Raw genomic sequence first — 26,040 nt, 5'->3', positions numbered from 1 at the left:
AGTAATGCCATCCTTTAATGAATGGGGGACAAGCAATGGTTTCATAGGGCAGGACCCTCATGCACTAAATGTGCACACTTGGTCAGACTGAGAGTGTAAACAGGGAAGAGAAAAGCTCAGAGCACAGAGGGAGTGCTGCTTTATTCTCTGCACAGGATGCCAATAAACCACTATTTATTTACATAGAAAATAATTGTTGGCTGTCATATTAATGTTTAAAATTCCACTCATAGCACCTTTAATGAGAAAATAGGACATGGACCTTTTTGAAAATGTCAGTCATTATCCCTGTGATTAGCATACGTTAGCTCAATGGAGCCATCACTCAATGTGTCTGCAAAATTTCTAAAGTAACTCCGAAAACTACCACATATTCACTTTAGAAATTCTGGGTTCTGATGAATTCTAGTGAGGACCAGTGAACCCGCTATTTTGGACCATGTTGGCATTTTATAAGGTGTAAAGTAAAACAAACACAAACAGGCTGATTGGTTTTCCTTGTGAAGTCTTGTTGCTAACTGCAGGGTCAGGATGGCCACTATAGGTCACTGTTGCTTGTTTATAGTGAGAATATTTTTTACGAATGTGTTGGATTTAGAGCAGATCTGGAAAAAGTTCAGACCTAGGTGGAATAAAAACAAAAGCATTTTCGTAGCATGGTGATGTTACCGTAATCCCTGGCCGGTGACATGTAGGACTTCCACATCATGGAAGATGAGACTATTGACCGTTGCAAAGGTCTCCAACACTCAGTGCACCATAAAAGTTTGGGAGTGTCAGTGGGAGAGCCACTGACTAAGGTCTTGCATAACCAAGAGCTGAGTGAGGAAGGCTGCTGTATACAGAATTAGAACTTTTCCAGTGTTTAAAATAACAATTGCACAAGTATTTAATCTCCCAGATTGCCTTAGCATGCAGGAAAATGGCTGTTGAATTTTTGCATTTTGGTTTCTTGGTTGGCTTAAGGCCCAAGTCAGAACCTGCACATATGAGTTTTCTCTCATATGACGAGAAGGTTGAATACACGTATCTGACCCGTGTAGACAGTAAATATCATATTTTGCATGTAAACTCTGCAGTGGATACAGTCCTTCATAATTTCAGATTAACTTGAGGTGGGGGGGGGGGGGGGGGGGGGGGGACTCTGTCCAACAACTCAATTTCTTCTTTCATTTTCAGCACAGTGCTGCATGTTAATGAAATATTCTTTATATTTGACAAGTGAAGGCAATTTTTTTCATTAAGAATCGCTCCGATTGTGGACATCTGTCAGTCCATGAAAGCTTTGTGAGCTCTTTATGGCGGCAGATGGTTTCACATTCAGCGCACAGACAAGAGACGGGAGAAATTGTTCAACCGAACGAGGACAAAATAATTTCAGAGTGCAAATGACCAGGAAGATGAAATTATTTCAAACAGGAGTGAGTTGAGTTTGACGGTGAGTGGCCTCTGTATCCTGACGTTTCCTCCTGAGGACACTGTATGTGCAGTAAAAAGTTCGTCAGCAGGTGCAGGTTTATCACAGGGTTTAATATCCCAACAGGATGCTGCAGAACTGTTGAGTGCTACCTCCCCCCACCTCCCCCCACCCCCGAAATTACATCCACCTTGCTGCTGTGAAACCATTAGGAGAAGAAATGCTGTACTTACAATACCACACTCATTTCAGCATGTATTAAACTCAGGCAGTAAACCACACATGAGAGACCACAGTCTTCCTCCTCCTCCTCCTCTTCCTCCTCCAGCAAAAACAACATCGGCCGCTGTATTTTCATTCCACACCTGTCATAACATGCTGAAGGCTCCCCGGATGCAACTCAGGTAGAAGAGGAGGAGGTTACACATTATGGTAGCACATCTGCTGAGACGACTCTGCACAGAATCCTTAAAAAAAAAATAAAAACTTTGAGGCCCAGAATAAGCAACACTGCGAGATGTCAAATCAATTCAACAGCACATTTCTCCTTCAGCTGTGGAGATGAGCCCAATAAATCTGCAGTTTGGCTGTTCCAGAAGCACCGACAAATTTGATTTGTGAATGGTGTGTTATGCAACATTTTTATCAAAACCCATGACCGTGTTTCAAAACGTAATAATAAAAATGACAAAGTGGAGCTGCAAAATGTGCTCTTCTGATAGTTTGAACAAAAGAAATGCAAACACGGACAGGCGCACTAAACTTACCAAAACACAGAGTGATGAATCAAATATATACAAGGTTGGGTAGGATTACTTTGAAAGAATACGAGGTCTGTCCATAAAGTATAGGTCCTTTTTATTTTTTTCAAAAACTATATGGATTTCATTCATATGTTTTTACGTCAGACATGCTTGAACCCTCGTGCACATGCGTGAGTTTTTCCACGCCTGTCGGTGACGTCATTCGCCTGTGAGCACTCCTTGTGGGAGGAGTCGTCCAGCCCCTCGTCGGAATTCCTTTGTCTGAGAAGTTGCTGAGAGACTGGCGCTTTGTTTGATCAAAATGTTTTATAAACCTTTGAGACACATCGAAGTGGACACGGTTTGAAAAATTAAGCTGGTTTTCGGTGAAAATTTTAATGGCTGATGAGAGATTTTGAGGTGATACTGTCGCTTTAAGGACTTCCCACGCAGTGGGACGTCGTGCAGCGCTCCCAGGCGCCGACGTCAGCCTGTTTCAAGCTGAAAACCTCCACATTTCAGGCTCTATTGATCCAGGACGTCGTGAGAGAACAGAGAAGTTTCAGAAGAAGTCGGTTTCAGCATTTTATCCGGATATTCCACTGTTAAAGGAGATTTTTTTAATGAAAGACGTGCGGACGGGTCCGCTCGTCGGGACGCAGCCGGCGCGGAGCGGCGGCACAGGAAAAACACCTCCGTGTTGATAACCATTTGTAAAATCCAGGCAACTTTTGATGGCTTTCAGTGGAGTGAGTATATGAGAAATTGTTTAACAGCTGGACATGTTCCAACTTGTCCTTAAGGCTTCCAACAGAGGTGTTTTTCCTGTGGCGGAGCGTCGCGGCGGCTGCAATCCGACGCTGCAATCTGCCCGCACGTCTTTCATTAAAAAAATCTTCTTTAACAGTGGAATATCTGGATAAAATGCTGAAACCGACTTCTTCTGAAACTTCTCTGTTCTCTCACGACGTCCTGGATCAATAGAGCCTGAATGTGGAGGTTTTCAGCTTGAAACAGGCTGACGACGGCGCCTGGGAGCGCTGCACGACGTCTCGCACCGTGGGAAGTCCTTAAAGCGACAGTATCACCTCAAAATCTCTCATCAGCCGTTAAAATTTTCACTGAAAACCAGCTTAATTTTTCGAACCGTGTCCACTTCGATGTGTCTCACAGGTTTAGAAAAAATTTTGATCAAACAAAGCGCCAGTCTCTCAGCAACTTCTCAGACAAAGGAATTCCGACGAGGGGCTGGATGACTCCTCCCACAAGGAGTGCTCACAGGCGAATGATGTCACCGACAGGCGTGGAAAAACTCACGCATGCGCACGAGGGTTCAAGCATGTCTGACGTAAAAATATATGAATGAAATCCATATAGTTTTTGAAAAAAATAAAAAGGACCTATACTTTATGGACAGCCCTCGTACATGTGGATTACATGTATGTATGAACACAACACCAACTACAACCGCAATTACAATGAATTTGGGACGTTGTGTAAAATGTAAATAAAAACAGAATACAGTGATTTGCAAATGCTCAACCTATATTCAATTGAATACACCACAAAGACAAGATATTTAATATTCAAACTGACACTTTACGGTTTTTGTGCAAATATTTGCTCATTTTGAAATGGATGCCTGCAACACATTTCAAACAAACTGGGACAGTGGTATGTTTACCACTGTGTTACATCACCTTTCCTTCTAACAACACTCAATAAGTGTTTGGGAACTGAGGACACTCATGATTGGGTATAAAAGGAGCATCCCCAAAAGTCTCAGTAAGAGTGCGGGTACTAGACTGGCCTGCCTGCAGTCCAGACCTGTCACCCATTGAAAATGTGTGGCGCATTATGAAGCGCAAAATACGACAACAGAGACCCCAGACTGTTGAACAACTGAAGTCGTACATCAAGCAAGAATGGGAAAGAATTCCACCTACAAAGCTTCAACAATTAGTGTCCTCAGTTCCCAAACATTTATTGAGTGTTGTTAGAAGGAAAGGTGATGTAACACAGTGGTAAACATACCACTGTCCCATCTTTTTGAAATGTGTTGCAGGCATCAATTTCAAAATGAGCAAATATTTGTTTATCAGTTTGAACATTAAAAATCTTGTCTTTGTGGTGTATTCAATTGAATATAGGTTTAAGAGAATTCACATATCATTGTATTCTGTTTTTATTTACATTTTACACAACGTCCCAGCTTCATTGGAATTGGGGTTGTACTGCACAGGACGGCCCTAGTAGTTAATATGTGTCACCGATTTCAAAATGGCGCTTTTCAACCAGACGTGTGGTGCTCTGACATGTGAATCATGGAACCCAGCTACACCACTGATTTGTATATAACACTGGATAACTCATTGGCCAATATTTTTCAATTAAATCGGCCGCCATCTTACCACCACCATGTGCCACTCCTGAACGGTCTTTTCTACCGATTTTTAACCAGGCGCACGCAACTTTATTTGTGATTTTGCTGCGAAATCGCCAGTTCAAAGACTGTGGACGAACATTTCACTTGTGAGTATGATTGAAATGGAAAGTAATGAGCAATAATTTGAAGAGTTCTATCCTTATTCCAGCACATAGGCATACATAATAATAATAATAATAATAATTGGCTTGTGTGTAGCCACATGTTGAGTTTTGTGTTGGATGAACTATTTTAAGACATTTATTAGATCTATTTCTACTTGCGCATAGTTTAGGAGCTTTAGGTGTTGTTACTACAAGCTTTATTCCTAATATCAGAGCTGATGCTCATAGAGCTATGTGTAATAAATATTGTCACTGCAAGGGAAAACCAACTCTCCTGGAACTAGTTAAGTGGTGTTTTATTCTGTAAGTGCAACTAGTAAAAAATCCACGACTGCTGTATTGTCCATCATGACTTTTGTTATCCGTCCACTTTTGTTCTTGTTCACATTTGTTCATGATATGGTCTGTCTGTCTGTCTGTCTGTCTGTCTGTCTGTCTGTCTGTCTATCTATCTATCTATCTATCTATCTATCTATCTATCTATCTATCTATCTATCTATCTATCTATCTATCTATCTATCTATCTATCTATCTATCTATCTATCTATCTATCTATCTATCTATCTATCTATCTATCTATCTATCTATCTATCTATCTATCTATCTGTTGATAAGCTTGCTGATGATTACACAAAACTTGTATAAACTTTGATTAAAGAATCATAATTGTTTGAATGGAGTATTTGTTCCAGTGAGATATGAGTCACTGAGAATACAAGGGGAGAATGTGTCAAAGTACTAAAAGACAGAAAGGAAATAAATCAAATAGCTAATCATGGCAGACATAGATTAGGATGGATGAAGTCTGCATTAACTCGGGAACAAAAAGAAGGAAATGAGAGAATCATCTCAGTTATTACTCTAAATTGTTGACGTTCTAATAAGCTGTCTATGTGCAGTCCACATAACTTGAGAGTGGTAAGATGGCCGCCAGTTTTCTTCAGTGATTTGTACAGAGTGTGTGGGCCAATGAGGTATCCAGTGTTATATACAGATCAGTGAGCTACACCCATGCCAGGAAGTGTTCAACATTTGACATTTCCTGTTTCACTGTGCACTCAATATTTAGCACTTCCTGTTTCAGTCTCAACCTCCCACTGAATTCCCGTGAAATCCCACAAGATCTTGTTTATTGTCAAACCAGGAAGTGTTCGACATTTAAGGCAAGGCCATACAATAATTATGTAAAACCCCAACGGTCAAAACGACCCGCTGTGAGCAAGCACTTGGCTACAGTGGGAAGGAAAAACTCCCTTTTAACAGGAAGAAACCTCCAGCAGAACCAGGCTCAGGGAGGGGCAGTCTTCTGCTGGAACTGGTTGGGGCTAAGGGAGAGAACCAGGAAAAAGACATGCTGTGGAGGGGAGCAGAGATCGATCACTAATGATTAAATGCAGAGTGGTGCATACAGAGCAAAAAGAGAAAGAAACAGTGCATCATGGGAACCCCCCAGCAGTCTAAGTCTATAGCAGCATAACTAAGGGATGGTTCAGGGTCACCTGATCCAGCCCTAACTATAAGCTTTAGCAAAAAGGAAAGTTTTAAGCCTAATCTTAAAAGTAGAGAGGGTGTCTGTCTCCCTGATCTGAATTGGGAGCTGGTTCCACAGGAGAGGAGCCTGAAAGCTGAAGGCTCTGCCTCCCATTCTACTCTTACAAACCCTAGGAACTACAAGTAAGCCTGCAGTCTGAGAGCGAAGCGCTCTATTGGGGTGATATGGTACTACGAGGTCCCTAAGATAAGATGGGACCTGATTATTCAAAACCTTATAAGTAAGAATAAGAATTTTAAATTCTATTCTAGAATTAACAGGAAGCCAATGAAGAGAGGCCAATATGGGTGAGATATGCTCTCTCCTTCTAGTCCCCGTCAGTACTCTAGCTGCAGCATTTTGAATTAACTGAAGGCTTTTTTAGGGAACTTTTAGGACAACCTGATAACAATGAATTACAATAGTCCAGCCTAGAGGAAATAAATGCATGAATTAGTTTTTCAGCATCACTCTGAGACAAGACCTTTCTGATTTTAGAGATATTGCGTAAATGCAAAAAAGCAGTCCTACATATTTGTTTAATATGCGCTTTGAATGACATATCCTGATCAAAAATGACTCAAAGATTTCTCACAGTATTACTAGAGGTCAGGGTAATGCCATCCAGAGTAAGGATCTGGTTAGACACCATGTTTCTAAGATTTGTGGGGCCAAGTACAATAACTTCAGTTTTATCTGAGTTTAAAAGCAGGAAATTAGAGGTCATCCATGTCTTTATGTCTGTAAGACATCCTGCAGTTTAGCTAATTGGTGTGTGTCCTCTGGCTTCATGGATAGATAAAGCTGGGTATCATCTGCGTAACAATGAAAATTAAGCAATATCGTCTAATAATACTACCTAAGGGAAGCATGTATAAAGTGAATAAAATTGGTCCTAGCACAGAACCTTGTGGAACTCCATAATTAACTTTAGTCTGTGAAGAAGATTCCCCATTTACATGAACAAATTGTAATCTATTAGACAAATATGATTCAAACCACCGCAGCGCAGTGCCTTTAATATCTATGGCATGCTCTAATCTCTGTAATAAAATTTTATGGTCAACAGTATCAAAAGCAGCACTGAGGTCTAACAGAACAAGCACAGAGATGAGTCCACTGTCCGAGGCCATAAGAAGATCATTTTGTTGTGTGGGCCACTGAAGAGGAGGTACTGCTGGCCCACCACCACCAGAGGGCACCCTGCCTGGAGTGCGGGCTCCAGGCACCAGAGGGCGCTGCCGCCTAACAGGAGTAGCCGGGGTGACAGCTGACACTCATCACCTATGACAGCTGTCACCACTCATCTGATCAGCATCAGTATATCAGTAAGACGTCATCTCCACCTCTTTGCCGAGATATCGCTTTACCAGGAAGGTAACGTTCTCAGCTGGCTGTGAGATTTTTTCGACAGTAACCTTTTGTGACTTTTTGTGTATCGTATAACAGACTCTTTTTCCAACAAGAGGTGGAGTTGGTTTTCCTGCCGTGTGAATTGCTGGGTGCATACGCGCCCACAGTTAATTGTTTTTTTGTTCCTCGTCAGCAGTACCAGGTCCGACACGCGGAGGCAGTGGCCACCTGGGAGTTCGGGACTTGGCGGCTCCAGTATTCCCGGGGTCTGGTGGCGGAGGAAATCGTGTGGTTCCGGTTCTACTTTGGACAGACGTCTTCTATCTTCGAGCCTGCCCACACGACACCTTTTGTGATTTGACCTTTTGTCTATTGTTGAATCTGTTGTGTTTGTTGTGCCCTTTCACAACAGTAAAGTGTTGTATTTGACTTCCTCCATTGTCCGTTCATTTGCGCCCCCTGTTGTGGGTCCGTGTACCGACACTTTCCCAACACATTTGTAACCTTCACTAATGCTGTTTCTGTACTATAATGAATTCTAAAACATGACTGAAACTCTTCAAATAGACCATTCCTCTGCAGATGATCAGTTAGCTGTTTTACAACTACCCTTTCAAGAATTTTTGAGAGAAAAGGAAGGTTGGAGATTGACCTATAATTAGCTAAGATAGCTGGGTCAAGTGATGGCTTTTTAATTACTGCCACCTTAAAAGCCTGTGGTACAAAGCCAACTAACAAAGATAGATTGATCATATTTAAGATCGAAGCATTAAATAATGGCAGGGCTTCCTTGAGCAGCCTGGTAGGAATGAGGTCTAATAAACATGTTGATGGTTTGGATGAAGTAACTAATGAAAATAACTCAGACAGAACAATCGGAGAGAAAGAGTCTAACCAAATACCGGCATCACTGAAAGCAGCCAAAGATAATGATACGTCTTTGGGATGGTTATGAGTAATTTTTTCTCTAATAGTTAAAATTTTGTTAGCAAAGAAAGTCATGAAGTCATTACTAGTTAAAGTTAATGGAATACTCAGCTCAATAGAGCTCTGACTCTTTGTCAGCCTGGCTACAGTGCTGAAAAGAAACCTGGGGTTGTTCTTATTTTCTTCAATTAGTGATGAGTAGAAAGATGTCCTAGCTTTACGGAGGGCTTTTTTATAGAGCAACAGACTCTTTTTCCAGGCTAAGTGAAGATCTTCTAAATTAGTGAGACGCCATTTCCTCTCCAACTTACGGGTTATCTGCTTTAAGCTACGAGTTTGTGAGTTATACCACGGAGTCAGGCACTTCTGATTTAAAGCTCTCTTTTAAGAGGAGCTACAGCATCCAAAGTTGTCTTCAATGAGGATGTAAAACTATTGACGAGATACTCTATCTCACTTACAGAGTTTAGGTAGTTACTCTGCACTGTGTTGGTATATGGCATTAGAGAACATAAAGAAGGAATCATATCCTTAAACATAGTTACAGCGCTTTCTGAAAGACTTCTAGTGTAATGAAACTTATTCCCCACTGCTGGGTAGTCCATCAGAGTAAATGTAAATGTTATTAAGAAATGATCAGACAGAAGGGAGTTTTCAGGGAATACTGTTAAGTCTTCTATTTCCATACCATAAGTCAGAACAAGATCTAAGATATGATTAAAGTGGTGGGTGGACTCATTTACTTTTTGAGCAAAGCCAATAGAGTCTAATAATAGATTAAATGCAGTGTTGAGGCTGTCATTCTCAGCATCTGTGTGGATGTTAAAATCGCCCACTATAATTATCTTATCTGAGCTAAGCACTAAGTCAGACAAAAGGTCTGAAAATTCACAGAGAAACTCACAGTAACGACCAGGTGGACGATAGATAATAACAAATAAAACTGGTTTTTGGGACTTCCAATTTGGATGGACAAGACTAAGAGTCAAGCTTTCAAATGAATTAAAGCTCTGTCTGGGTTTTTGATTAATTAATAAACTGGAATGGAAGATTGCTGCTAATCCTCCGCCTCGGCCAGTGCTACGAGCATTCTGACAGTTAGTGTGACTCGGGGGTGTTGACTCATTTAAACTAACATATTCATCCTGCTGTAACCAGGTTTCTGTTAGGCAGAATAAATCAATATGTTGATCAATTATTATATCATTTACCAACAGGGACTTAGAAGAGAGAGACCTAATGTTTAATAGACCACATTTAACTGTTTTAGTCTGTGGTGCAGACAGTTGTCTCCCTGCTCCAACACACCTGAATCCAATGAAAGGCTCATTAAAAGTCTGCTAACAAGACTTTCATTGGATTCAGGTGTGTTGGAGCAGGGAGACAACTGAGTGTCAGGAATGTGGCTCTCGAAGACCGAACTTGGCCACCCCTGGCCTACAATATGGCCAAATTATCATATTGCAATGATATATGATATGACTATGATTTCACACAAAGTGCAGCAACAGTGAAAATTAAACATTCTTAACAAAAACAGTAATAATACCACACTCATTGTGCACTCATCATGAGCTTAGGATACAGTGCCCTCCAAAAGTATTGGAACACTTGGTGTTTCACACATATTATGTTAGAAACATTAAAAAAGAAAATAAGATTATAAAATCAAGCCTCCAAAGATGGCAGGCACATTTCTTGCGCCTTAGCAACCAATGCAGCATCTACAGAGGAATAAACACAAAAAACCCCAGATCAAAGCCAGGGGGTAATTATAAAAAAAAAACATTTCTAAAGTTAAACACATTTCAAGAGATTCAAGATTCAAAGCTTTAATTGTCATATGCACAGTAAAGAAACACGTTTCCCTGTACAATGAAATTCTTACTTTGCTGCTCACACTGGATACCCAAATATATATATATAAATGACTAAGTATAAATATCTAAATATAAGTGGAAGAAAAAAGAAATAATGTAAAATAAGCATGCTGGTAAGAACAATAGAATACAACAGAGCAATGTACTAAAATGGAAATATACATTATAACAGGGGAAATATAAAATATACTTGTGTAATGGCCTATGTACATAATAGTGCATCAGTGTGCAACATTCAGTGTTTTGTGCATCATTCAGCAGTAAATGGTTTAGTGCCAATGAGCCAACAGATTGGCTCATTTGACATTTCCTGTTTCAGTCTCAACCTCCCACTGAATTCCCGTGAGATCCCACGAGATCTCCTGTCTTGTCAATCCAGGAAGTGTTCAACATTTGACATTCCCTGTTTCACTGTGGGCTCAAAATTTGGCACTTCCTGTTTCAGTCTGAACTTGCAAGCAAATTCCTGTGAGATTCCACTGCTGTCATTCCAGGAAGTGTTAATCCAGGAAGTGTTTGACATTTGACATTTCCTGTTTCACTGTGGACTCAAAATTTGGCACTTCCTGTTTGGGACTCCCTGTACCATGAGCAAGCTTCGCTCCACTGCCCGTTGCTTTGCTCTTATTAATGGGCATTATCAGACATCAGAGATAGACAGTCACTGTCCTTAACTTCTTTAGGGAGTTAAGGACCTACGAACTCATGCTAACTCCATACTAACTCATCCAGGACCTCCCAGTTCAGGTGATGGATTTTCTGTGAGGATTTTACATTTTTCTTTTTGTGTTTGTCTTGTGAGTCTTTGACTGGGTGTGGCTCACTTGCTGGTCTCTAGTACCTGTAATCAAACATCTACTCCAGTGCAGTTTAAAAGACCGGCTCATTCATCGACTTCTTGCTAGTTCTAATGCATCTCCTGTACCAGCTACTCCCAGCATCTCCATCTGTTCCACCCTTGTCTGTGATGCAGTTTGTACTTTTTGGACAGATCTCTAGTTTTTGGATTTTGACTCTTTTTGTTTGGTAAAAAAAAAAAAAAATAAAAAATCACTGATTGCACTTAGGTTGTCTGCATTTTGGGGTCCATTTTTTTTTCATCTGCATAACATTTTTTTAAATAAAACCTTTTTTCAATTCATGGAACTCTGCTGAAAGTTGTCTGATCTTGACTTTTCAGTCAATCAGTACCCTGGTTATAGCACTTGAGAAGCAAAGTGAGGAATTTTCTGACTGTCCTGGATTAAGACTAAGATCCAGGCTTTTATTAGCTTCCTGGACTCGATCATCAGAAGTGTATCTCTGTGTGGTGAAAGTGCTGAACTTAAGAAGCCATGTGTTCGTGTCTCTGGGCCCTCAGCACTTGAGACAGAGGGATGCTTTGGATATCTTATGGAGTCATGAGGTCAGTTGTAGGTGAGAAATAATCAGTGATGTTGTATCTTTGCAGAATGAATGTCCAAATTTGCAGGTTTTTGGTTCTTCATGACTTACTGTGTGATTGTGAGCCTTGGACCCATACCAGTGACCTCTGGCCACAATCAATCAATCAATCAACTTTTTTCTTATATAGCGCCAAATCACAACAAACAGTTGCCCCAAGGTGCTCCAACTGGATGTCTTTGGTACCAGGTCTCAGAGGATCCTTGGCTACCACTAGAATGACTTTGTGTCAAACCAGTGGGTAATTACAGAGACTACACACCTCAGTATTGAGAAATCCAGCAACTGGAAAAGGGCAAAGGGATGCCCATGTTTCACCTGGCTGATGGTTACTTTCGAGAAGGGGAGATGAATCCGCTGTCTGGCTAGGTGGTTGACATCCAGGACCCAAGGTGCTTCCATTGTGTGGTGGATGTCAGTGACCTGCAGCACCAGTGCATGCTCCAAACCTGACCTGTAGACATTTGACCAATGTTGATATACCTTTTAAGGTTCAGGAAATTTGGATGTCACACCTTGTAAGGTCTTTGCTTGTTGCATTATATGATTCCATTTCATTATCAATGACACTGGTTTCAGTTGGTGAAACCAGCATGCACATGCCATAAATGTGGCGAGGATACCTCCTGGAATGTTCAACTGGGAGGAGACATGCCGGGGAAGACCTAGGACACATTGGAGGTATTATATCTCCAGGATGGCTCCCAGATGCCTCAGAATCCTTCAGAGAGTTAGAGGACAGGGAAGTGTGGGATGAAAGGATAGGGAAGTGTGGGAGGGGCTGCTTAGTCTGCTACCACCATGATCCAGATCCAGACCCAGACAAGTGTCAGAAAATGAATGAATGAATGAATGAATGAATGAAAGGTGCAGGGTAAGGACATTTGAAGTTTAATATTTCAATCTGTACAAGCCTGGAGGAGGAGCAAAGGTGATGTGATTCATCCTCTTTGTGTGCAAGATAACTCATAAAGTATGAAGTGGACTTTGATGAAGGAGCAGGAGATGATCCAGATAACGCTTCCTCTTAGCTCACTAGGGCACAGTTTTTCCTTTAGTGCCCCTTCACACATAGTACAAATAAGTACAAATCAGGGCGAATCACGGCGGAACAGCTTGTATGACCGAACCACGAAAACATCGAGCCAACAGGAAGGCGTGAATGATCCCATTGAGACGGTTCGTGCACAAGCGTGCATGAAACCGTCACAGTGGGAACACAGTGTGAGAGGTTGGTAAGGTTAGACCTTACTTGTGTGAAGCACTTTGCGGCAGCTTTGTTGTGATTTGGTGCTATGTAAATGAAATAAATTGAAATTGAGCAGCTGAAGCATGTGTAAAAACATTGCGCAGCTGCTGTGAAAAAAAAATACATGCCACCCACGGGATTCGAACCTGCAATTTACAAAAACTTTACCACTGTGCTACCATCGCTACCCTGTAAAAACAGAAAAATGCCTGAAATCAACAAGGACATAAATGTATATAAAAAAAATAAATAAACAGAAAAAAGCGCAGTGATAACTGACCAAACGTTTGTTACAGCGTATTTCTGCTGATATGTAATTGAAAGTGGCATATTTGTTGCAGTGTTGGCTTGTCACATAGTCCTGCGGCGCACCGCTCACAGGACATGCGTGTCTTGTCAGACAGACGTGACATTCAGATTGCCTGCTGCATGTCCACATGAACTGACAGTCCATTTCAGTTGGGACAGCCTAACAATGTGCGCGCTCTCCAGCCCATCGCAAAAGCAATATATGTTTTTATGTCTTTCCACGTGAGGACAGCAAGCACACACACGCATGTGTCCATCAAAACACGGAACATGTTCTGCAGCTGTGACATCCAGGACCAGAGTTCTCAAGAGCCGCTGCTGTTGGCAGCCAGCCACACCTCCTGTCCATTCAGCGCACAGACCAAGGTGTCAGTCTGTGATCAGATGAGAGGCGCCTCGTCTGTGGGGGGCATGCAAACCACATGCCCACATGTGTTGTGGGGGGAGATGACACTCTGGCACACCAACTGTGCACTCGGCAACTCCACAGTCGTGGGGGCACTTAGATAAATTTTACCGCCAGCTCGAAAGTGATCATCTGCTGATTGTTTTAGTGTTTATCGTGTAAATGGCCACACATTATGACAGCAACAGTCTGTTGTCTAATTAGTGAGCATCCATACCCTAATCTAGGACACCAGAGTCTTGATCCCCTTGAAAGCACACAAAACCGAATTGTGGTGACGGCCACACATTTTTAAGTGCCAAGCGAGTGGTGTTAGTTGTTTGTGTGTGTCAGCTGGAATTTGACCGACACCTGCCACAAGAGGGATCGAATGGGCTCTCACAGGGCACACTCTGTCACACTCTGTCTGCTGGTGTGTACAAATAGTTGTAGCAACAGGTGTACGAGGCATTGGAGGTAGCTCTGACTTTACACGTACTGAATACGATTCCTGCTTCATGTGCAATTCATGTGCAATTTGACCACGTCTGTACTATGTATGAAGGGGCCCTTAGGTTTCAATTTCAATTTCTTTTCATTTATATAGCGCCAAATCACAACAAAGTTGCCTCAAGGCGCTTCACACAACTAAGGTCTAACCTTACCAACCCCTAGAGCAAGAACACAGGCGACAGTGGTAAGGAAAAACTCCCTCTGATGATTTGAGGAAGAAACCTCAAGCAAACCAGACTCAAAGGGGTGACCCTCTGCTTGTGCCATGCTACAGACATAAATTACAGAACAATTTACAGAACAAATATACAGGAAATGCTGCTGGTGCACAGGACAGCAGGGTCGCCATCACAAATACAACTCCCATCTCTGGATGGAGCTGCACCTCAAACAGAGAGAAAAAAAAAACAGAATCAGGCATCAGAAAGACAACAAATACACTATAATTTATCAGCATTAAGCAACAAAAAAAACAGAAGAAATACTAAGGTGATCGCCGGCCACTAGCCCTAAGCTTCACTAAAAGACCCAGACTTTAGATCAAGTTGAGGCCACGGCACGCTCCATTTACTAATAAAATTAATTTAAAAGAATGAAAAGTGAAGAACTATACTATGCCAGTATGCTAGCCATACGAAAGGGAAAATAAGTGCGCCTTAAGTCTGGTCTTGAAAGACTCCACAGAATTTGACTGTTTTATTGATGCAGTGAGATCATTCCACAGAACAGGGGCACGATAAGAGAAAGCAGACTTTTTTTTACCCAAGGAACCCTAGGTTTCCCTGTTGTGTAACACTGTTGCTTGTGACATCACAGAGCACTATACGTACAGTATGTGGTGTGTGCTCACACGGATGTGACCCAGCTGTAAAACCCATTTTTTGTAACGTTCATGCACTCACATGCACAGTAAGTGCAGCTTCAGATCAATTAGCATGAATGAATGTTGGTCATCATGAACGAGTCTTCCACATCGTAAGAAAACAGGCACAACTGCAGCACTGCTACCGCCGCACTGTTATAAAAATGACACAGCGTTGAACGAGAGAGACAAGCTCAATGAGACGCAAACATTTCTAAACATTAAGAAGAGCAAAAACCTTTCATGTTCCAAAAGACAATTAAAAAACCTTGGGAGGCACGAAATATCAACTCTAATACTGTGTGAATGAATCACACTTGTTTTCAAGGTAAAAATGATCTGAGCCGAAAAAGGGGCCGTGACGAGATGTGACATTTCTCATTAGCCAACCACTCATCCGTTTCCACAAACACTCACACTGAGGAAAAAACCACCACGAAGTCACAATAATTCATCTTACCATTGTTGTTTCAGCAATAGACCCAAAACTGTTGATAAAAATGTTGCAGGTTACATTTACAGGTGGGCCTGCAGAGAGAGAAGAGAGAGACGGAAAAGGACAAAGTTTAATCAGAAATCACTTTTAACAATGTAGCAAATGATACATGTGCAGCGCTTGATGGGAATCACTGGGTTTGAAAATACGGTGGTCTGGAAATAATTTACAACATAACAGAGGAATCTGAGCCTGCAATTTAAAAGGTCAGTCACACAGGTTATTCATCTCTGCCTACTCTTTAGTTATGCCTGCCTACTCTTTAGTTATCTCTGCCTACTCTTTAGTAATCTCTGCCTACTCTTTAGTAATCTCTGCCTACTCTTTAGTTATCAGGGTGGACATTTTAGTAATCTCTGCCTACTCTTTAGTAATCTCCACCTACTCTTTAGTAATCTGTGCCCACTCTTTAGTAATCTGGGCCTACTCTTTAGTAATGTCTGCCTACTCTTTAGTTATCTCTGCCTACTCTTTAGTTATGCCTGCCTACTCTTTAGTAATCTCTGCATACTCTTTAGTTATCAGGGTGGACATTTTAGTAATCTCTGCCTACTCTTTAGTAATCTCTGCCTACTCTCTAGTAATCTGGGCCTACTCTTGAGTAATCTCCACCTACTCTTTAGTAATCTGGGCCTACTCTTTAGTAATCTGTGCCCACTCTTTAGTAATCTGGGCCTGCTCTTTAGTAATGTCTGCCTACTCTTTAGTAATCTCTGCCTACTCTTTAGTAATCTCCACCCACTCTTTAGTAATCTGGGCCTACTCTTTAGTAATCTGTGCCCACTCTTTAGTAATCTGGGCCTACTCTTTAGTAATGTCTGCCTACTCTTTAGTAATCTCTGCCTACTCTCTAGTAATCTGGGCCTACTCTTGAGTAATCTCCACCTACTCTTTAGTAATCTGTGCCCACTCTTTAGTAATCTGGGCCTACTCTTTAGTAATGTCTGCCTACTCTTTAGTAATCTCTGCCTACTCTCTAGTAATCTGGGCCTACTCTTGAGTAATCTCCACCTACTCTTTAGTAATCTGGGCCTACTCTTTAGTAATCTGTGCCCACTCTTTAGTAATCTGGGCCTACTCTTTAGTAATCTGGGCCTACTCTTTAGTAATCTCCACCTACTCTTTAGTAATGTCTGACTACTCTTTAGTAATGTCTGATGACTCTTTAGTAATGTCTGATGACTCTTTAGTATTGTCTGCCTACTTTTCATTTATGCATTTACAGTCGCTAACAATTGCTTGTAGGTTAGCAGTATGTACCAATAGTCGTCACCCACAGTTTAGCAAAGTGTCAAGGGCTTTTCAAACCTTGGTGATGATGTCACAGTTTGTGCCAACTCTTTAGCAATCAATAGCCACATTTTACTAACAAGTGATGACAATTTAACAAACAGAATATTCATTGGTTTTCAAAAAAAAAGGTAAATGTTGTCCAGTAATATAATTCAGTGCATCAGTGAAGACCAGCAGTGTGTTCTGTCAGACACATTGGTTTTCTATTGTATGATCCAAACAGACTCAGCAGAGAAGATATTATTTACACAAAAGGAAAAAGCAAAATAACAACAACAACATCAAATAAACAGGACTGAAGTGTGTTTTTGTGTTTCTGTGTGGCCCCCAGATATTACAGCGGCACTGCCGTCTGCAGCTGAAGTCAGTTCATGTCAGACTGTGAGGAAACAAAGTCAAAGAGAATGACTTGGCAGGTGGATGCTAACGCGTTGTTCAACGCACGAGACGCCGCTGCTAATGTAAATACCGTGACAACAACAGCAACTTTGTCTCAGAGTCACAAACAGAAGGAAACAGTGCAAACATCTCACTTCGACGAAAGAGAAGCAGGCAGAAGAAAATCAATTCCATGTCCCTTCTGAGACATGAGAGTCCCATCTGTCAAATGAAGGGACTATCAATAAACGCACAGTGTCATTGCAAAGAAGTCAGATTGACCAAAAAAAAAAAAAAAAAATTGTCTCCATTTGCCATCCTCTCTGAGATGAGATGCTGTGCTCAAGGTTGCTTCCAAAGCGAGAGCCAAGGTGAAAGTAAATAGCATTGGGGGCCTTTTGCGGCCCTGCCGTCGCTACGCTGTATTACCAGGTTGTACAAACATAAATGAGATTACTTGGCGGCAGGAGTGGAGTCCCTCTGAGGAGTGTGGAGGACGGCCAAATAAACCATCAGGCTCTCATCTCCTTCTGCTAGTGGACATGATATTGGCTTTAAGAGCTAAATGACACTGAGTAACCCCCCGACCTGCATCGCATCCCACGAGTCTGTCACAGAGTCGCAACGAAATTACACTTTTCACTGCGGAGCTGTAAAAGATTCAATTACAAATCTGAAGATGTCACATTTCATATCCACTGTCGCAACCTGGGCATTAAAGACATTGGAAAAATGATTAATCTATTGCTATGTATATGCAAAATATAATCCTGCAAGTTTATATTTCAAAAGTCTTTTTCTTCCTATAAAATTTAAAAATGTTTTGAACTGGAGTGCAAACTGGAAATTCATTTTTCATTTATTAGATCAACAAAAATCACATGCACAGTAAAAAAGTAAAATATGCTCTATCTATGCTAGTTCAAGCAGAGTTAAATATACTCTATCACAGTGCTAAATCAACTCTATCACAGTGTAAAATCAACTCCATCATGCTGTGAATGACTCTTATTGGAGTAGAAAAACTTGATTTGACAAGATGGTAGCGCTGATTTCACTTTATAATAGAGTGTATTTTACTCTGTTTATACTGGGACCAAATGTTATCCTGGTAGAGTATATTTTACTCTGCAAAATTTACTGTGTAGTGTGTGTACACAATACTGTATGATGGCTAAAAATAAAAATGTAATGTGTAAATAATGTGGAGAATCTGTGCAAAAGTGTCTATAATTATACCAAATATAATTAGGAATATTGAACATATATTAAAAATAATTAAATATATTCAGCAATGGCTGCCCAAAATGTTCAATTCAAAATCCAGTATTACAATAAGTATTATTTAGTTTAAGACATCTTAAAGGCTAATGACAAGTCAACATGAAATTGCAAAAATCGGTCTGCCGCAAAAATCGGTCTCCCGACAACAACCCTCTCAAGGTTTTTTTTTTTTTTTTGATATGGTTACGAAATGAGTTACATTTTCATGACATGGTCAAGTTTCAGTTACTATTTTTGACCATAACCCCAACACCCCCAGTGTCACCCCAAATGCTGCAATACCAGCACAAAAATGTAACACATTTTGAATTGGTATCATGAACTAATGGATTAAATTCCTTTTTGTGATGCCATCACAATCTTGGCGTGAGACTGGGTTGGGCACAACTGTAAGGTGATTTTTGGTTGTCAGCCCAACTTATTTTCACCAAAAGTTAACTCATCAAATGAATAAACAGATAAGACTTTGTTGCACATTTGAGCAGCTTTTGTCACCATCTAGTGGGCGATATAAGCATTTCATGGCCTCTAGTACGTTTCCTAACTGAATCCCAAAATTCAGTAAAAAGGCATTTCTACATGTCAGAAAGGCATGATTTTCTTGGCACACAGAGCTTTGACCTCCCACTATTAATGTGTAAAAAATAAAATTTTGAGAGTTTTATGGTTATTGAGTTTTAAGATATGAAAGTTTGCCGGAAGAACATACACACAGATGGACAAGCAGAACTTACAGTTATGAAAAGGTGGTAATATGTTGAATTTTATTTGTTATGTACTATTTATTTGCTGTTATTATTCACATTTGCCTATAACTTGTTGACAGTTGTGCCCTGTACTGTTTTGCAATTTGTTGTCAACATATACACAGTTATTTTCCAACATCTGTAACATATCACTTATTAATTACTAGATTTTGTAACTAATAAGTTAATTGTAAAATCTGGAGCGCCATCATTCAATGAAGAACCAAATTTCTCTCTGGAATAATGAGCTCCTCTGGCTCACCTGCGTGCACGCTCAGCGTGAGCTCGGATGTGTCTGAGTGCCTCACAGGCTTTATCAGTAAACCAGCCGTCGTGTTTTTTTGGCTTTTCCAGCCTAACGCGAGTTCTCTGACATATTTCATTCCTGCATCCCAGCTTTGTTGAAAATCTCCTCCTTTAAAGTCTTCTGGCTCCTCGACAGCACTGTGGGATATCGTTTTTTGTCTTTTCCTGACATACCTGGCAGCCCAAATCACAAAAAAGCGAGGGAAGGAAAAGCAGCTAAAACCTCTTTGTTTATCATTTTTTCCCTGACCTTCTCTCCCTCTTTTATATTGCAAACAGCTCACTGAACACCCGTCCAGTGGAGGAGAGTTTGACTAAGAGCTTTCAAATAAAGACAGAATATGGATGTGGAAGAGGGGAACAAAACAGACAGGAGAGAAAAATGACAGCTCATTAACTGGTGTGGAGCGGCAAGCTGCAGACTTTTCTGCATGAACAGTCAGCATAGAATAGCTATAGACAAATTAGTTATTTTAACTGTTTACAGTGAAATGCAGGTTTAAAGCTGTAGTGTCCAGTATTTAAAAACAAAATGAGATTAACAGTGTTTGAATGGCAGCAGATTTAAAAAGGGATCAAACTGCATTACTCCCTCATTAGTGCAAAGACAAGAACGTGGGTAAAACGTCTGCAGCTGATTTCAGGTGATGCATTTGAAATCGACTAAAAAGTCACACAGCCAGCATTGACAGTCAGTATATGTACACTCAACAAAAATATAAATGCAACACTTTTGGTTTTGCTCCCATTTTGTATGAGATGAACTCAAAGATCTAAAACTTTTTCCACATACACAATATCACCATTTCCTTCAAATATTGTTCACAAACCAGTCTAAATCTGTGATAGTGAGCACTTCTCCTTTGCTGAGATAATCCAATAAAAGGCCACTCTGAAAGGTGCAGTTTTATCACACAGCACAATGCCACAGATGTCGCAAGATTTGAGGGAGCGTGCAATTGGCATGCTGACAGCAGGAATGTCAACCAGAGCTGTTGCTCGTGTATTGAATGTTCATGTCTCTACCATACACCGTCTCCAAAGTCGTTTCAGAGAATTTGGCAGTACATCCAACCAGCCTCACAACCGCAGACCACGTGTAACCACACCAGCCCAGGACCTCCACATCCAGCATGTTCACCTCCAAGATCGTCTGAGACCAGCCATTCGGACAGCTGCAGGAACAATCGGTTTGCATAACCAAAGAATTTTTGCACAAACAGTCAGAAACCGTCTCAGGGAAGTTCATCTGCATGCTCGTCGTCCTCATCGGGGTCTCGACCTGACTCCAGTTCGTCGTCGTAACCGACTTGAGTGGGCAAATGCTCACATTCTCTGGCGTTTGGCACATTGGAGAGGTGTTCTCTTCACGGATGATGCGAAGGAGATGTGTTGCAATGCATGAGGCAAATGGTGGTCAAACCAGATACTGACTGGTATCCCCCCCCCAATAAAACAAAACTGCACCTTTCAGAGTGGCCTTTTATTGTGGGCAGTCTAAGGCACACCTGTGCACTAATCATGGTGTCTAATCAGCATCCTGATATGGCACACCTGTGAGGTGGGATGGATTATCTCAGCAAAGGAGAAGTGCTCACTATCACAGATTTAGACTGGTTTGTGAACAATATTTGAGGGAAATGGTGATATTGTGTATGTGGAAAAAGTTTTAGATCTTTGAGTTCATCTCATACAAAATGGGAGCAAAACCAAAAGTGTTGCGTTTATATTTTTGTTGAGTATAAAACCAAAACAAACCACCTTATTGTATGGAGTTTAGGTTTTGTGTGTGTGTGTGTGTGCGTGTGTGTGTGTGTGCGTGTGAGTGAGAGAGAGAGAGAGAGAGAGAGAGAGATTTTACTTATTTATTAATTAATGTATTTATTTTGCAGGTCCTGTGACTTGTATATTCAGAAAAATCACATTCATTATTCACACACACACACTCACACACTCATCTTCAACTGCTTTGTCCAATCAAGGGTCGCGGGGGGCTGGAGCCTATCCCAGCAGTCATAGAGCGTGAGGCGGGGTACACCCAGGACAGTCTGTCGCAGGGCCACAAACAAACACAATCACACCCACTCGCACACCTATGGACAATTTAAAGATTCCAATCCACCTAATGTGGATGTGGGAGGAAACCGGCGCACCCGGAGGAAACCCACGCAAACACGGGGAGAACATGCAAACTCCACACAGAAAGGCCACAGGTGGGAATTGAACCAGAACAGTGCTAACCACTAAGCCACCGTGCTGCCCACATTCATTATTAATAATAAGAATTCATATAAGGATAGAAGGCTTTTCCAACAGGGGTCAAAACAGTACGCGCATGTGCTAGTTTGTGCACGTATTATTCGAGCAGTGCACATAATTTTATACTGCAATAGCACTGGTGCAAGTAACTTTATCCAAGTTTTATCAACTATAAGCACCAGTAGAATGAACCAATAAAGGAATAAATAATAAAAAAAAAAAACAATTTCCAGTGTGTTGTCTTCATCTTCCCTGCGTTTTATGACTCTCACACACGGAGCAAGTTGCTGTGCTCTATTTGTTGTGGAAAGCTGACAAACGTCGCCAGCAGCGCCATCCCTGGGTTCACAACATCCTCATGAGACGTTCCCAATTCGGGGAGTTTCATTATTTGCTGCAGCAGCTGCAGCAAATAAACTGCTCCAGTTTGAGGACCTCCTGTCCCGTTAGTGTGCGCACATGTAAAGTATGGAGCCCTGGAAGTGTCATCGCAAAATGTTTTGCATGTGGAGAGAATGTGCACACGTTTTATTATTTTGTGCACACGTTTTATTATATTGTGCTCTCATTTTATTATATTCGGCACGTTTTATTAGAAATGGATGTGGTCAGAGTGTATCATCATGGTTTGGACGCACAAAGACATACAGAGAACTCCATCTGCCCTGCATGGCATCATCTGGAGTTTAAGCACATTAAAAAGGATGCTGAGGGTGAAGGGTCTCCCCATCGTGAGGATGACAATTTTCAAAAATCATTTTCAAACGAAAACGTGCACACGTTTTATTATAATTCAAGGGCTCAATTAAAGGAACACGTGCGCACGTTTTATTAATTCGAGGACTCAATTAAAGGAAAACGTATGCACAAATGATCACGGCCATTAAAACGTGCTCATGAATTATCACGGCCAGGAAAACGTGTGCACATTTTATTAATTTAAGAGCACGTTTTATTAATTTGTGGGCTCAATTAAAGGAAAACGTGTGCACAAATTATCATGGCCAGAAAAAAATCTCACTTTAAGTGACCTCTCCCGGGTTCCATACATTCGAGCGTGCATGTGAAAAAAAAAAACAAAAAACTGTCTGCCGCTGCTGCTGCTCTCCCCTCGAACTCACCTCAGAGAGGAAGAGTCTGACACATCACAGGAGGAGTTTTAAGGTCCATGTAAGACTGACTTTTGGTTGTGCAAGTAACTTTTTTTTGGTGCAAGTATTTTTTTTTGTTACTAGCACCAGTGAAAGTAGGTTAAAAAATGTATTTCGACCCCTGAGGAATCAAAACACAAACAAAATAATCTCAAAAATAAAAGAAAGCCTCCACAATGATAGAGCTGATAATACAGAAAAAAGATGAAACTTGTAGTTTCCCCCCTCTTGAAGAGGTACTTTGTCACAGGTGCAACTGGCACGCCAGAAAATAGGGTAGGTGTTGTTCTGGACTATTAGTCGCACTTTATTAAAACTCAGTTTGCAAGTCCTGCATCTTATACTCAATTAGACTTATGCCTGATACCGACTTAAATAAAATAAAATACACCAACCATTTTTTAAATTTTTTTAAAACAGCTGAGGAACCCTAACACTGGAAGCCCCTGAAGACCACAGATACAGTGCCCTCCAAAAGTATTGGGACCCTTCGTATTTCACATGTTTTAATTTGCTTATGCCATTTCAAATACAAAAAGTAAATCAGGCTTCTCAATTTTAAACTCTAACTGAACGAAAATCTCTACAACTTGATGTAAATGAATTAAAAATATCAAAGCCAAGATGATTATTTGCATAAGTAATGGAACGCTTACCCAAAAAATAATCCGTTTTATTGCCAGTTTTCTTCAGACAAGTCAGGGGATGGATACATGAACATTTCCAAGACACCAAATATGTCTTGGACTTTATTTACATCAATTATGAAGAAATAGAAAAAGTCCTGATATAATAGAATATAATAGAATAAAGTCCTGCTGCTGGTCTATAAAACTGTTCATGGACTGGCTCCTTCCAACCTAGCTGACTTGGTTAAGCCCTATGTACCTGCACGGCCCTTGCGTTCGCAGGGCGCAGGGCTTTTGTGTGTTCCAAGGGTGAATAAAAATTCTGTGGGGTATAGAGCCTTCTCCTACCGTGGCCCTACTCTTTGGAACACTCTACCTGCAGTTATTAGGCAGTCTGACATGGTGGAATCAAGACTGAAGACCCACTTATCATTAATTTATTCTGTTTATATGTTTGCTTTGTAATTTCTTTTTATTTTACTGTGTTTACCTTTTTATTGTGCCCTTTTAATTTTAAATTTTGATTTTAAATTACTTTGTGTTGTCATAAATTGTGTGTTACGTGAAGCACCTTGGGGCGACTATGTCGTGAGATGGCACTATATAAATTAATAAATGGAAATTAAATTGAAATTGAAATACAAACAGTATGACACTCTATGGTAAATCTGTGTGGAGTAGACATTTCTCAAAGACTGAGTGACTGTGCAAGAAGGAGAAGAGTGAAGAAAGCCACCAAGACACCCGGAAGACATTATAGGCTTCTGTGGCTGTGATTGGTATCGAGATTGGTATTGGTAGCTGTGATGAAGTGGTACAGAGGAGGGTTTTCTTTCACCAAAACACAAATCTAGGCTTGCATCTCAAATGTACCTTCTGGCAAATTGCAACTGAACTTTTAGGTCTTCTTTTTAAGAAAATCCTCCTCTGTACCACTTCATCATGAAGCTGAATAACTGGGGATTCAAAATGCAAAACATGCACTATGCACAATTTCTCCAATCACATAATTGATGTAAACAAAGTCCAAGACATACTGTATTCAGTAACTTGGAACTTTTCATGTATCCAAGAGGCACATTGCACATGCAACCAATCATCTTGGCTTTTATATTTGTCATGAATTTATATAAAATTGTAGCGATTTGCTTTGAGTTTGAGTTTAAAGAAGATACTTTTAGAAATTTTTATATTGAGAAGCCCGATTTACTTTTTGTATTTGAAACGGTATAAACAAATAAAAATATGTGAAATACCAAGAGGAAAATTGAAGATAAAAAATATCCCAAAAACAAGCAAGAACTGAAGACAGCAGAGAAACGTTCACCTCGTACACACAGTAGTGTTTCCCTCACACCTCCAAACCACAGACACACACACACACACACACACAGGAGGGATTTGAAAACTTTTTATGACATGATTCCATTTGGTAAATTAGTCTGAACATGTTGTGGGCTTCAAATAAGCAATGGTGCATCCACTCAGGTCCAGCGACTGTGCTGAAGTCCTGCTGAGGTGCTCGTTTATCGTAGCGCCACTTTCATTACAAAAAGTGACAGCAGCAGTAAAGAAGGATCAAACAAATCACTTGTCCTCTCAACACATCTGCTCACAGAAACCTTTTACTATACTGATGCTTAAAAAAGACTTGCAGACAGACTGTCTCCTGTCCTCATTTCTGAATGCTGGAGCTGCATATTAATTTTTTTTCTCTCTCTCTATGTGAAACCTCTAGCAAGTTACAAACATTGAGAACACATCTGATAATCAGATACCATTTTCAGTCAGATCCTGATGGAAAGAGTCCAACTTTAGCAGGTGTCATAAATTAAACTCTCAATTGCTTTGTTTTAAAGAGATTAAAAGATATACAATGAAAGACATCAGTAGGCCTATGCACACCCAGTTTGCTCTACACCACAATGTAAATGTACAAGTAAATATACATACTTCTGTAATGGTGTTTTTGATTTTGTATGACTTCATTCTGAGGTCAGTCATACCAATCAATCACAAATATTTTGCTGATCAATATATGCTGTAGATAATCCATCCAGGCTTCTTGTTTGTTGAGACATACAAAGAAGTGTTTTTCAGATCATGACTGTCTTGACCTTGACCTTGACCTTTGTCCAAACTACTGCAAAATCAAATGACCTCTGAATAGCTACATTCTTCACAAGTTTGATTCATTTAGGCTTCTTGGTTGTTGAGGTATACAAAAAAGGTACTTTTCAAATCAAGTATTCCTTCACCTTGATGTTTGACCAAATGATTTTAAAGTCTACTAAGTGTCAGATGTTTATCCAAGTAATATTCCCACCAAATATGAA

General features: G+C 40.6%; 1 protein-coding gene across 4 annotated transcripts in view; it reads right to left on the bottom strand.

Moving 5' to 3' along the window:
• glra1 (glycine receptor, alpha 1) overlaps window positions 1–26,040 on the bottom strand; it is a 338,979-nt gene that overhangs the window by 102,534 nt on the left and 210,405 nt on the right. For all 4 annotated transcript variants that reach the window (XM_034182305.1, XM_034182307.1, XM_034182308.1 and 1 more), the window contains one exon: window positions 15,623–15,690. In XM_034182305.1, coding sequence (XP_034038196.1) covers window positions 15,623–15,690 — 68 coding nt within the window. The remainder of the gene's footprint in view (window positions 1–15,622; window positions 15,691–26,040) is intronic.

Source organism: Thalassophryne amazonica, chromosome 11 (assembly GCF_902500255.1).
Source record: "Thalassophryne amazonica chromosome 11, fThaAma1.1, whole genome shotgun sequence".
NCBI lineage: Eukaryota > Metazoa > Chordata > Actinopteri > Batrachoidiformes > Batrachoididae > Thalassophryne > Thalassophryne amazonica.
Note: the sequence above shows the minus strand (reverse complement) of the source record. Positions and strands in the feature narration are given on the sequence as shown.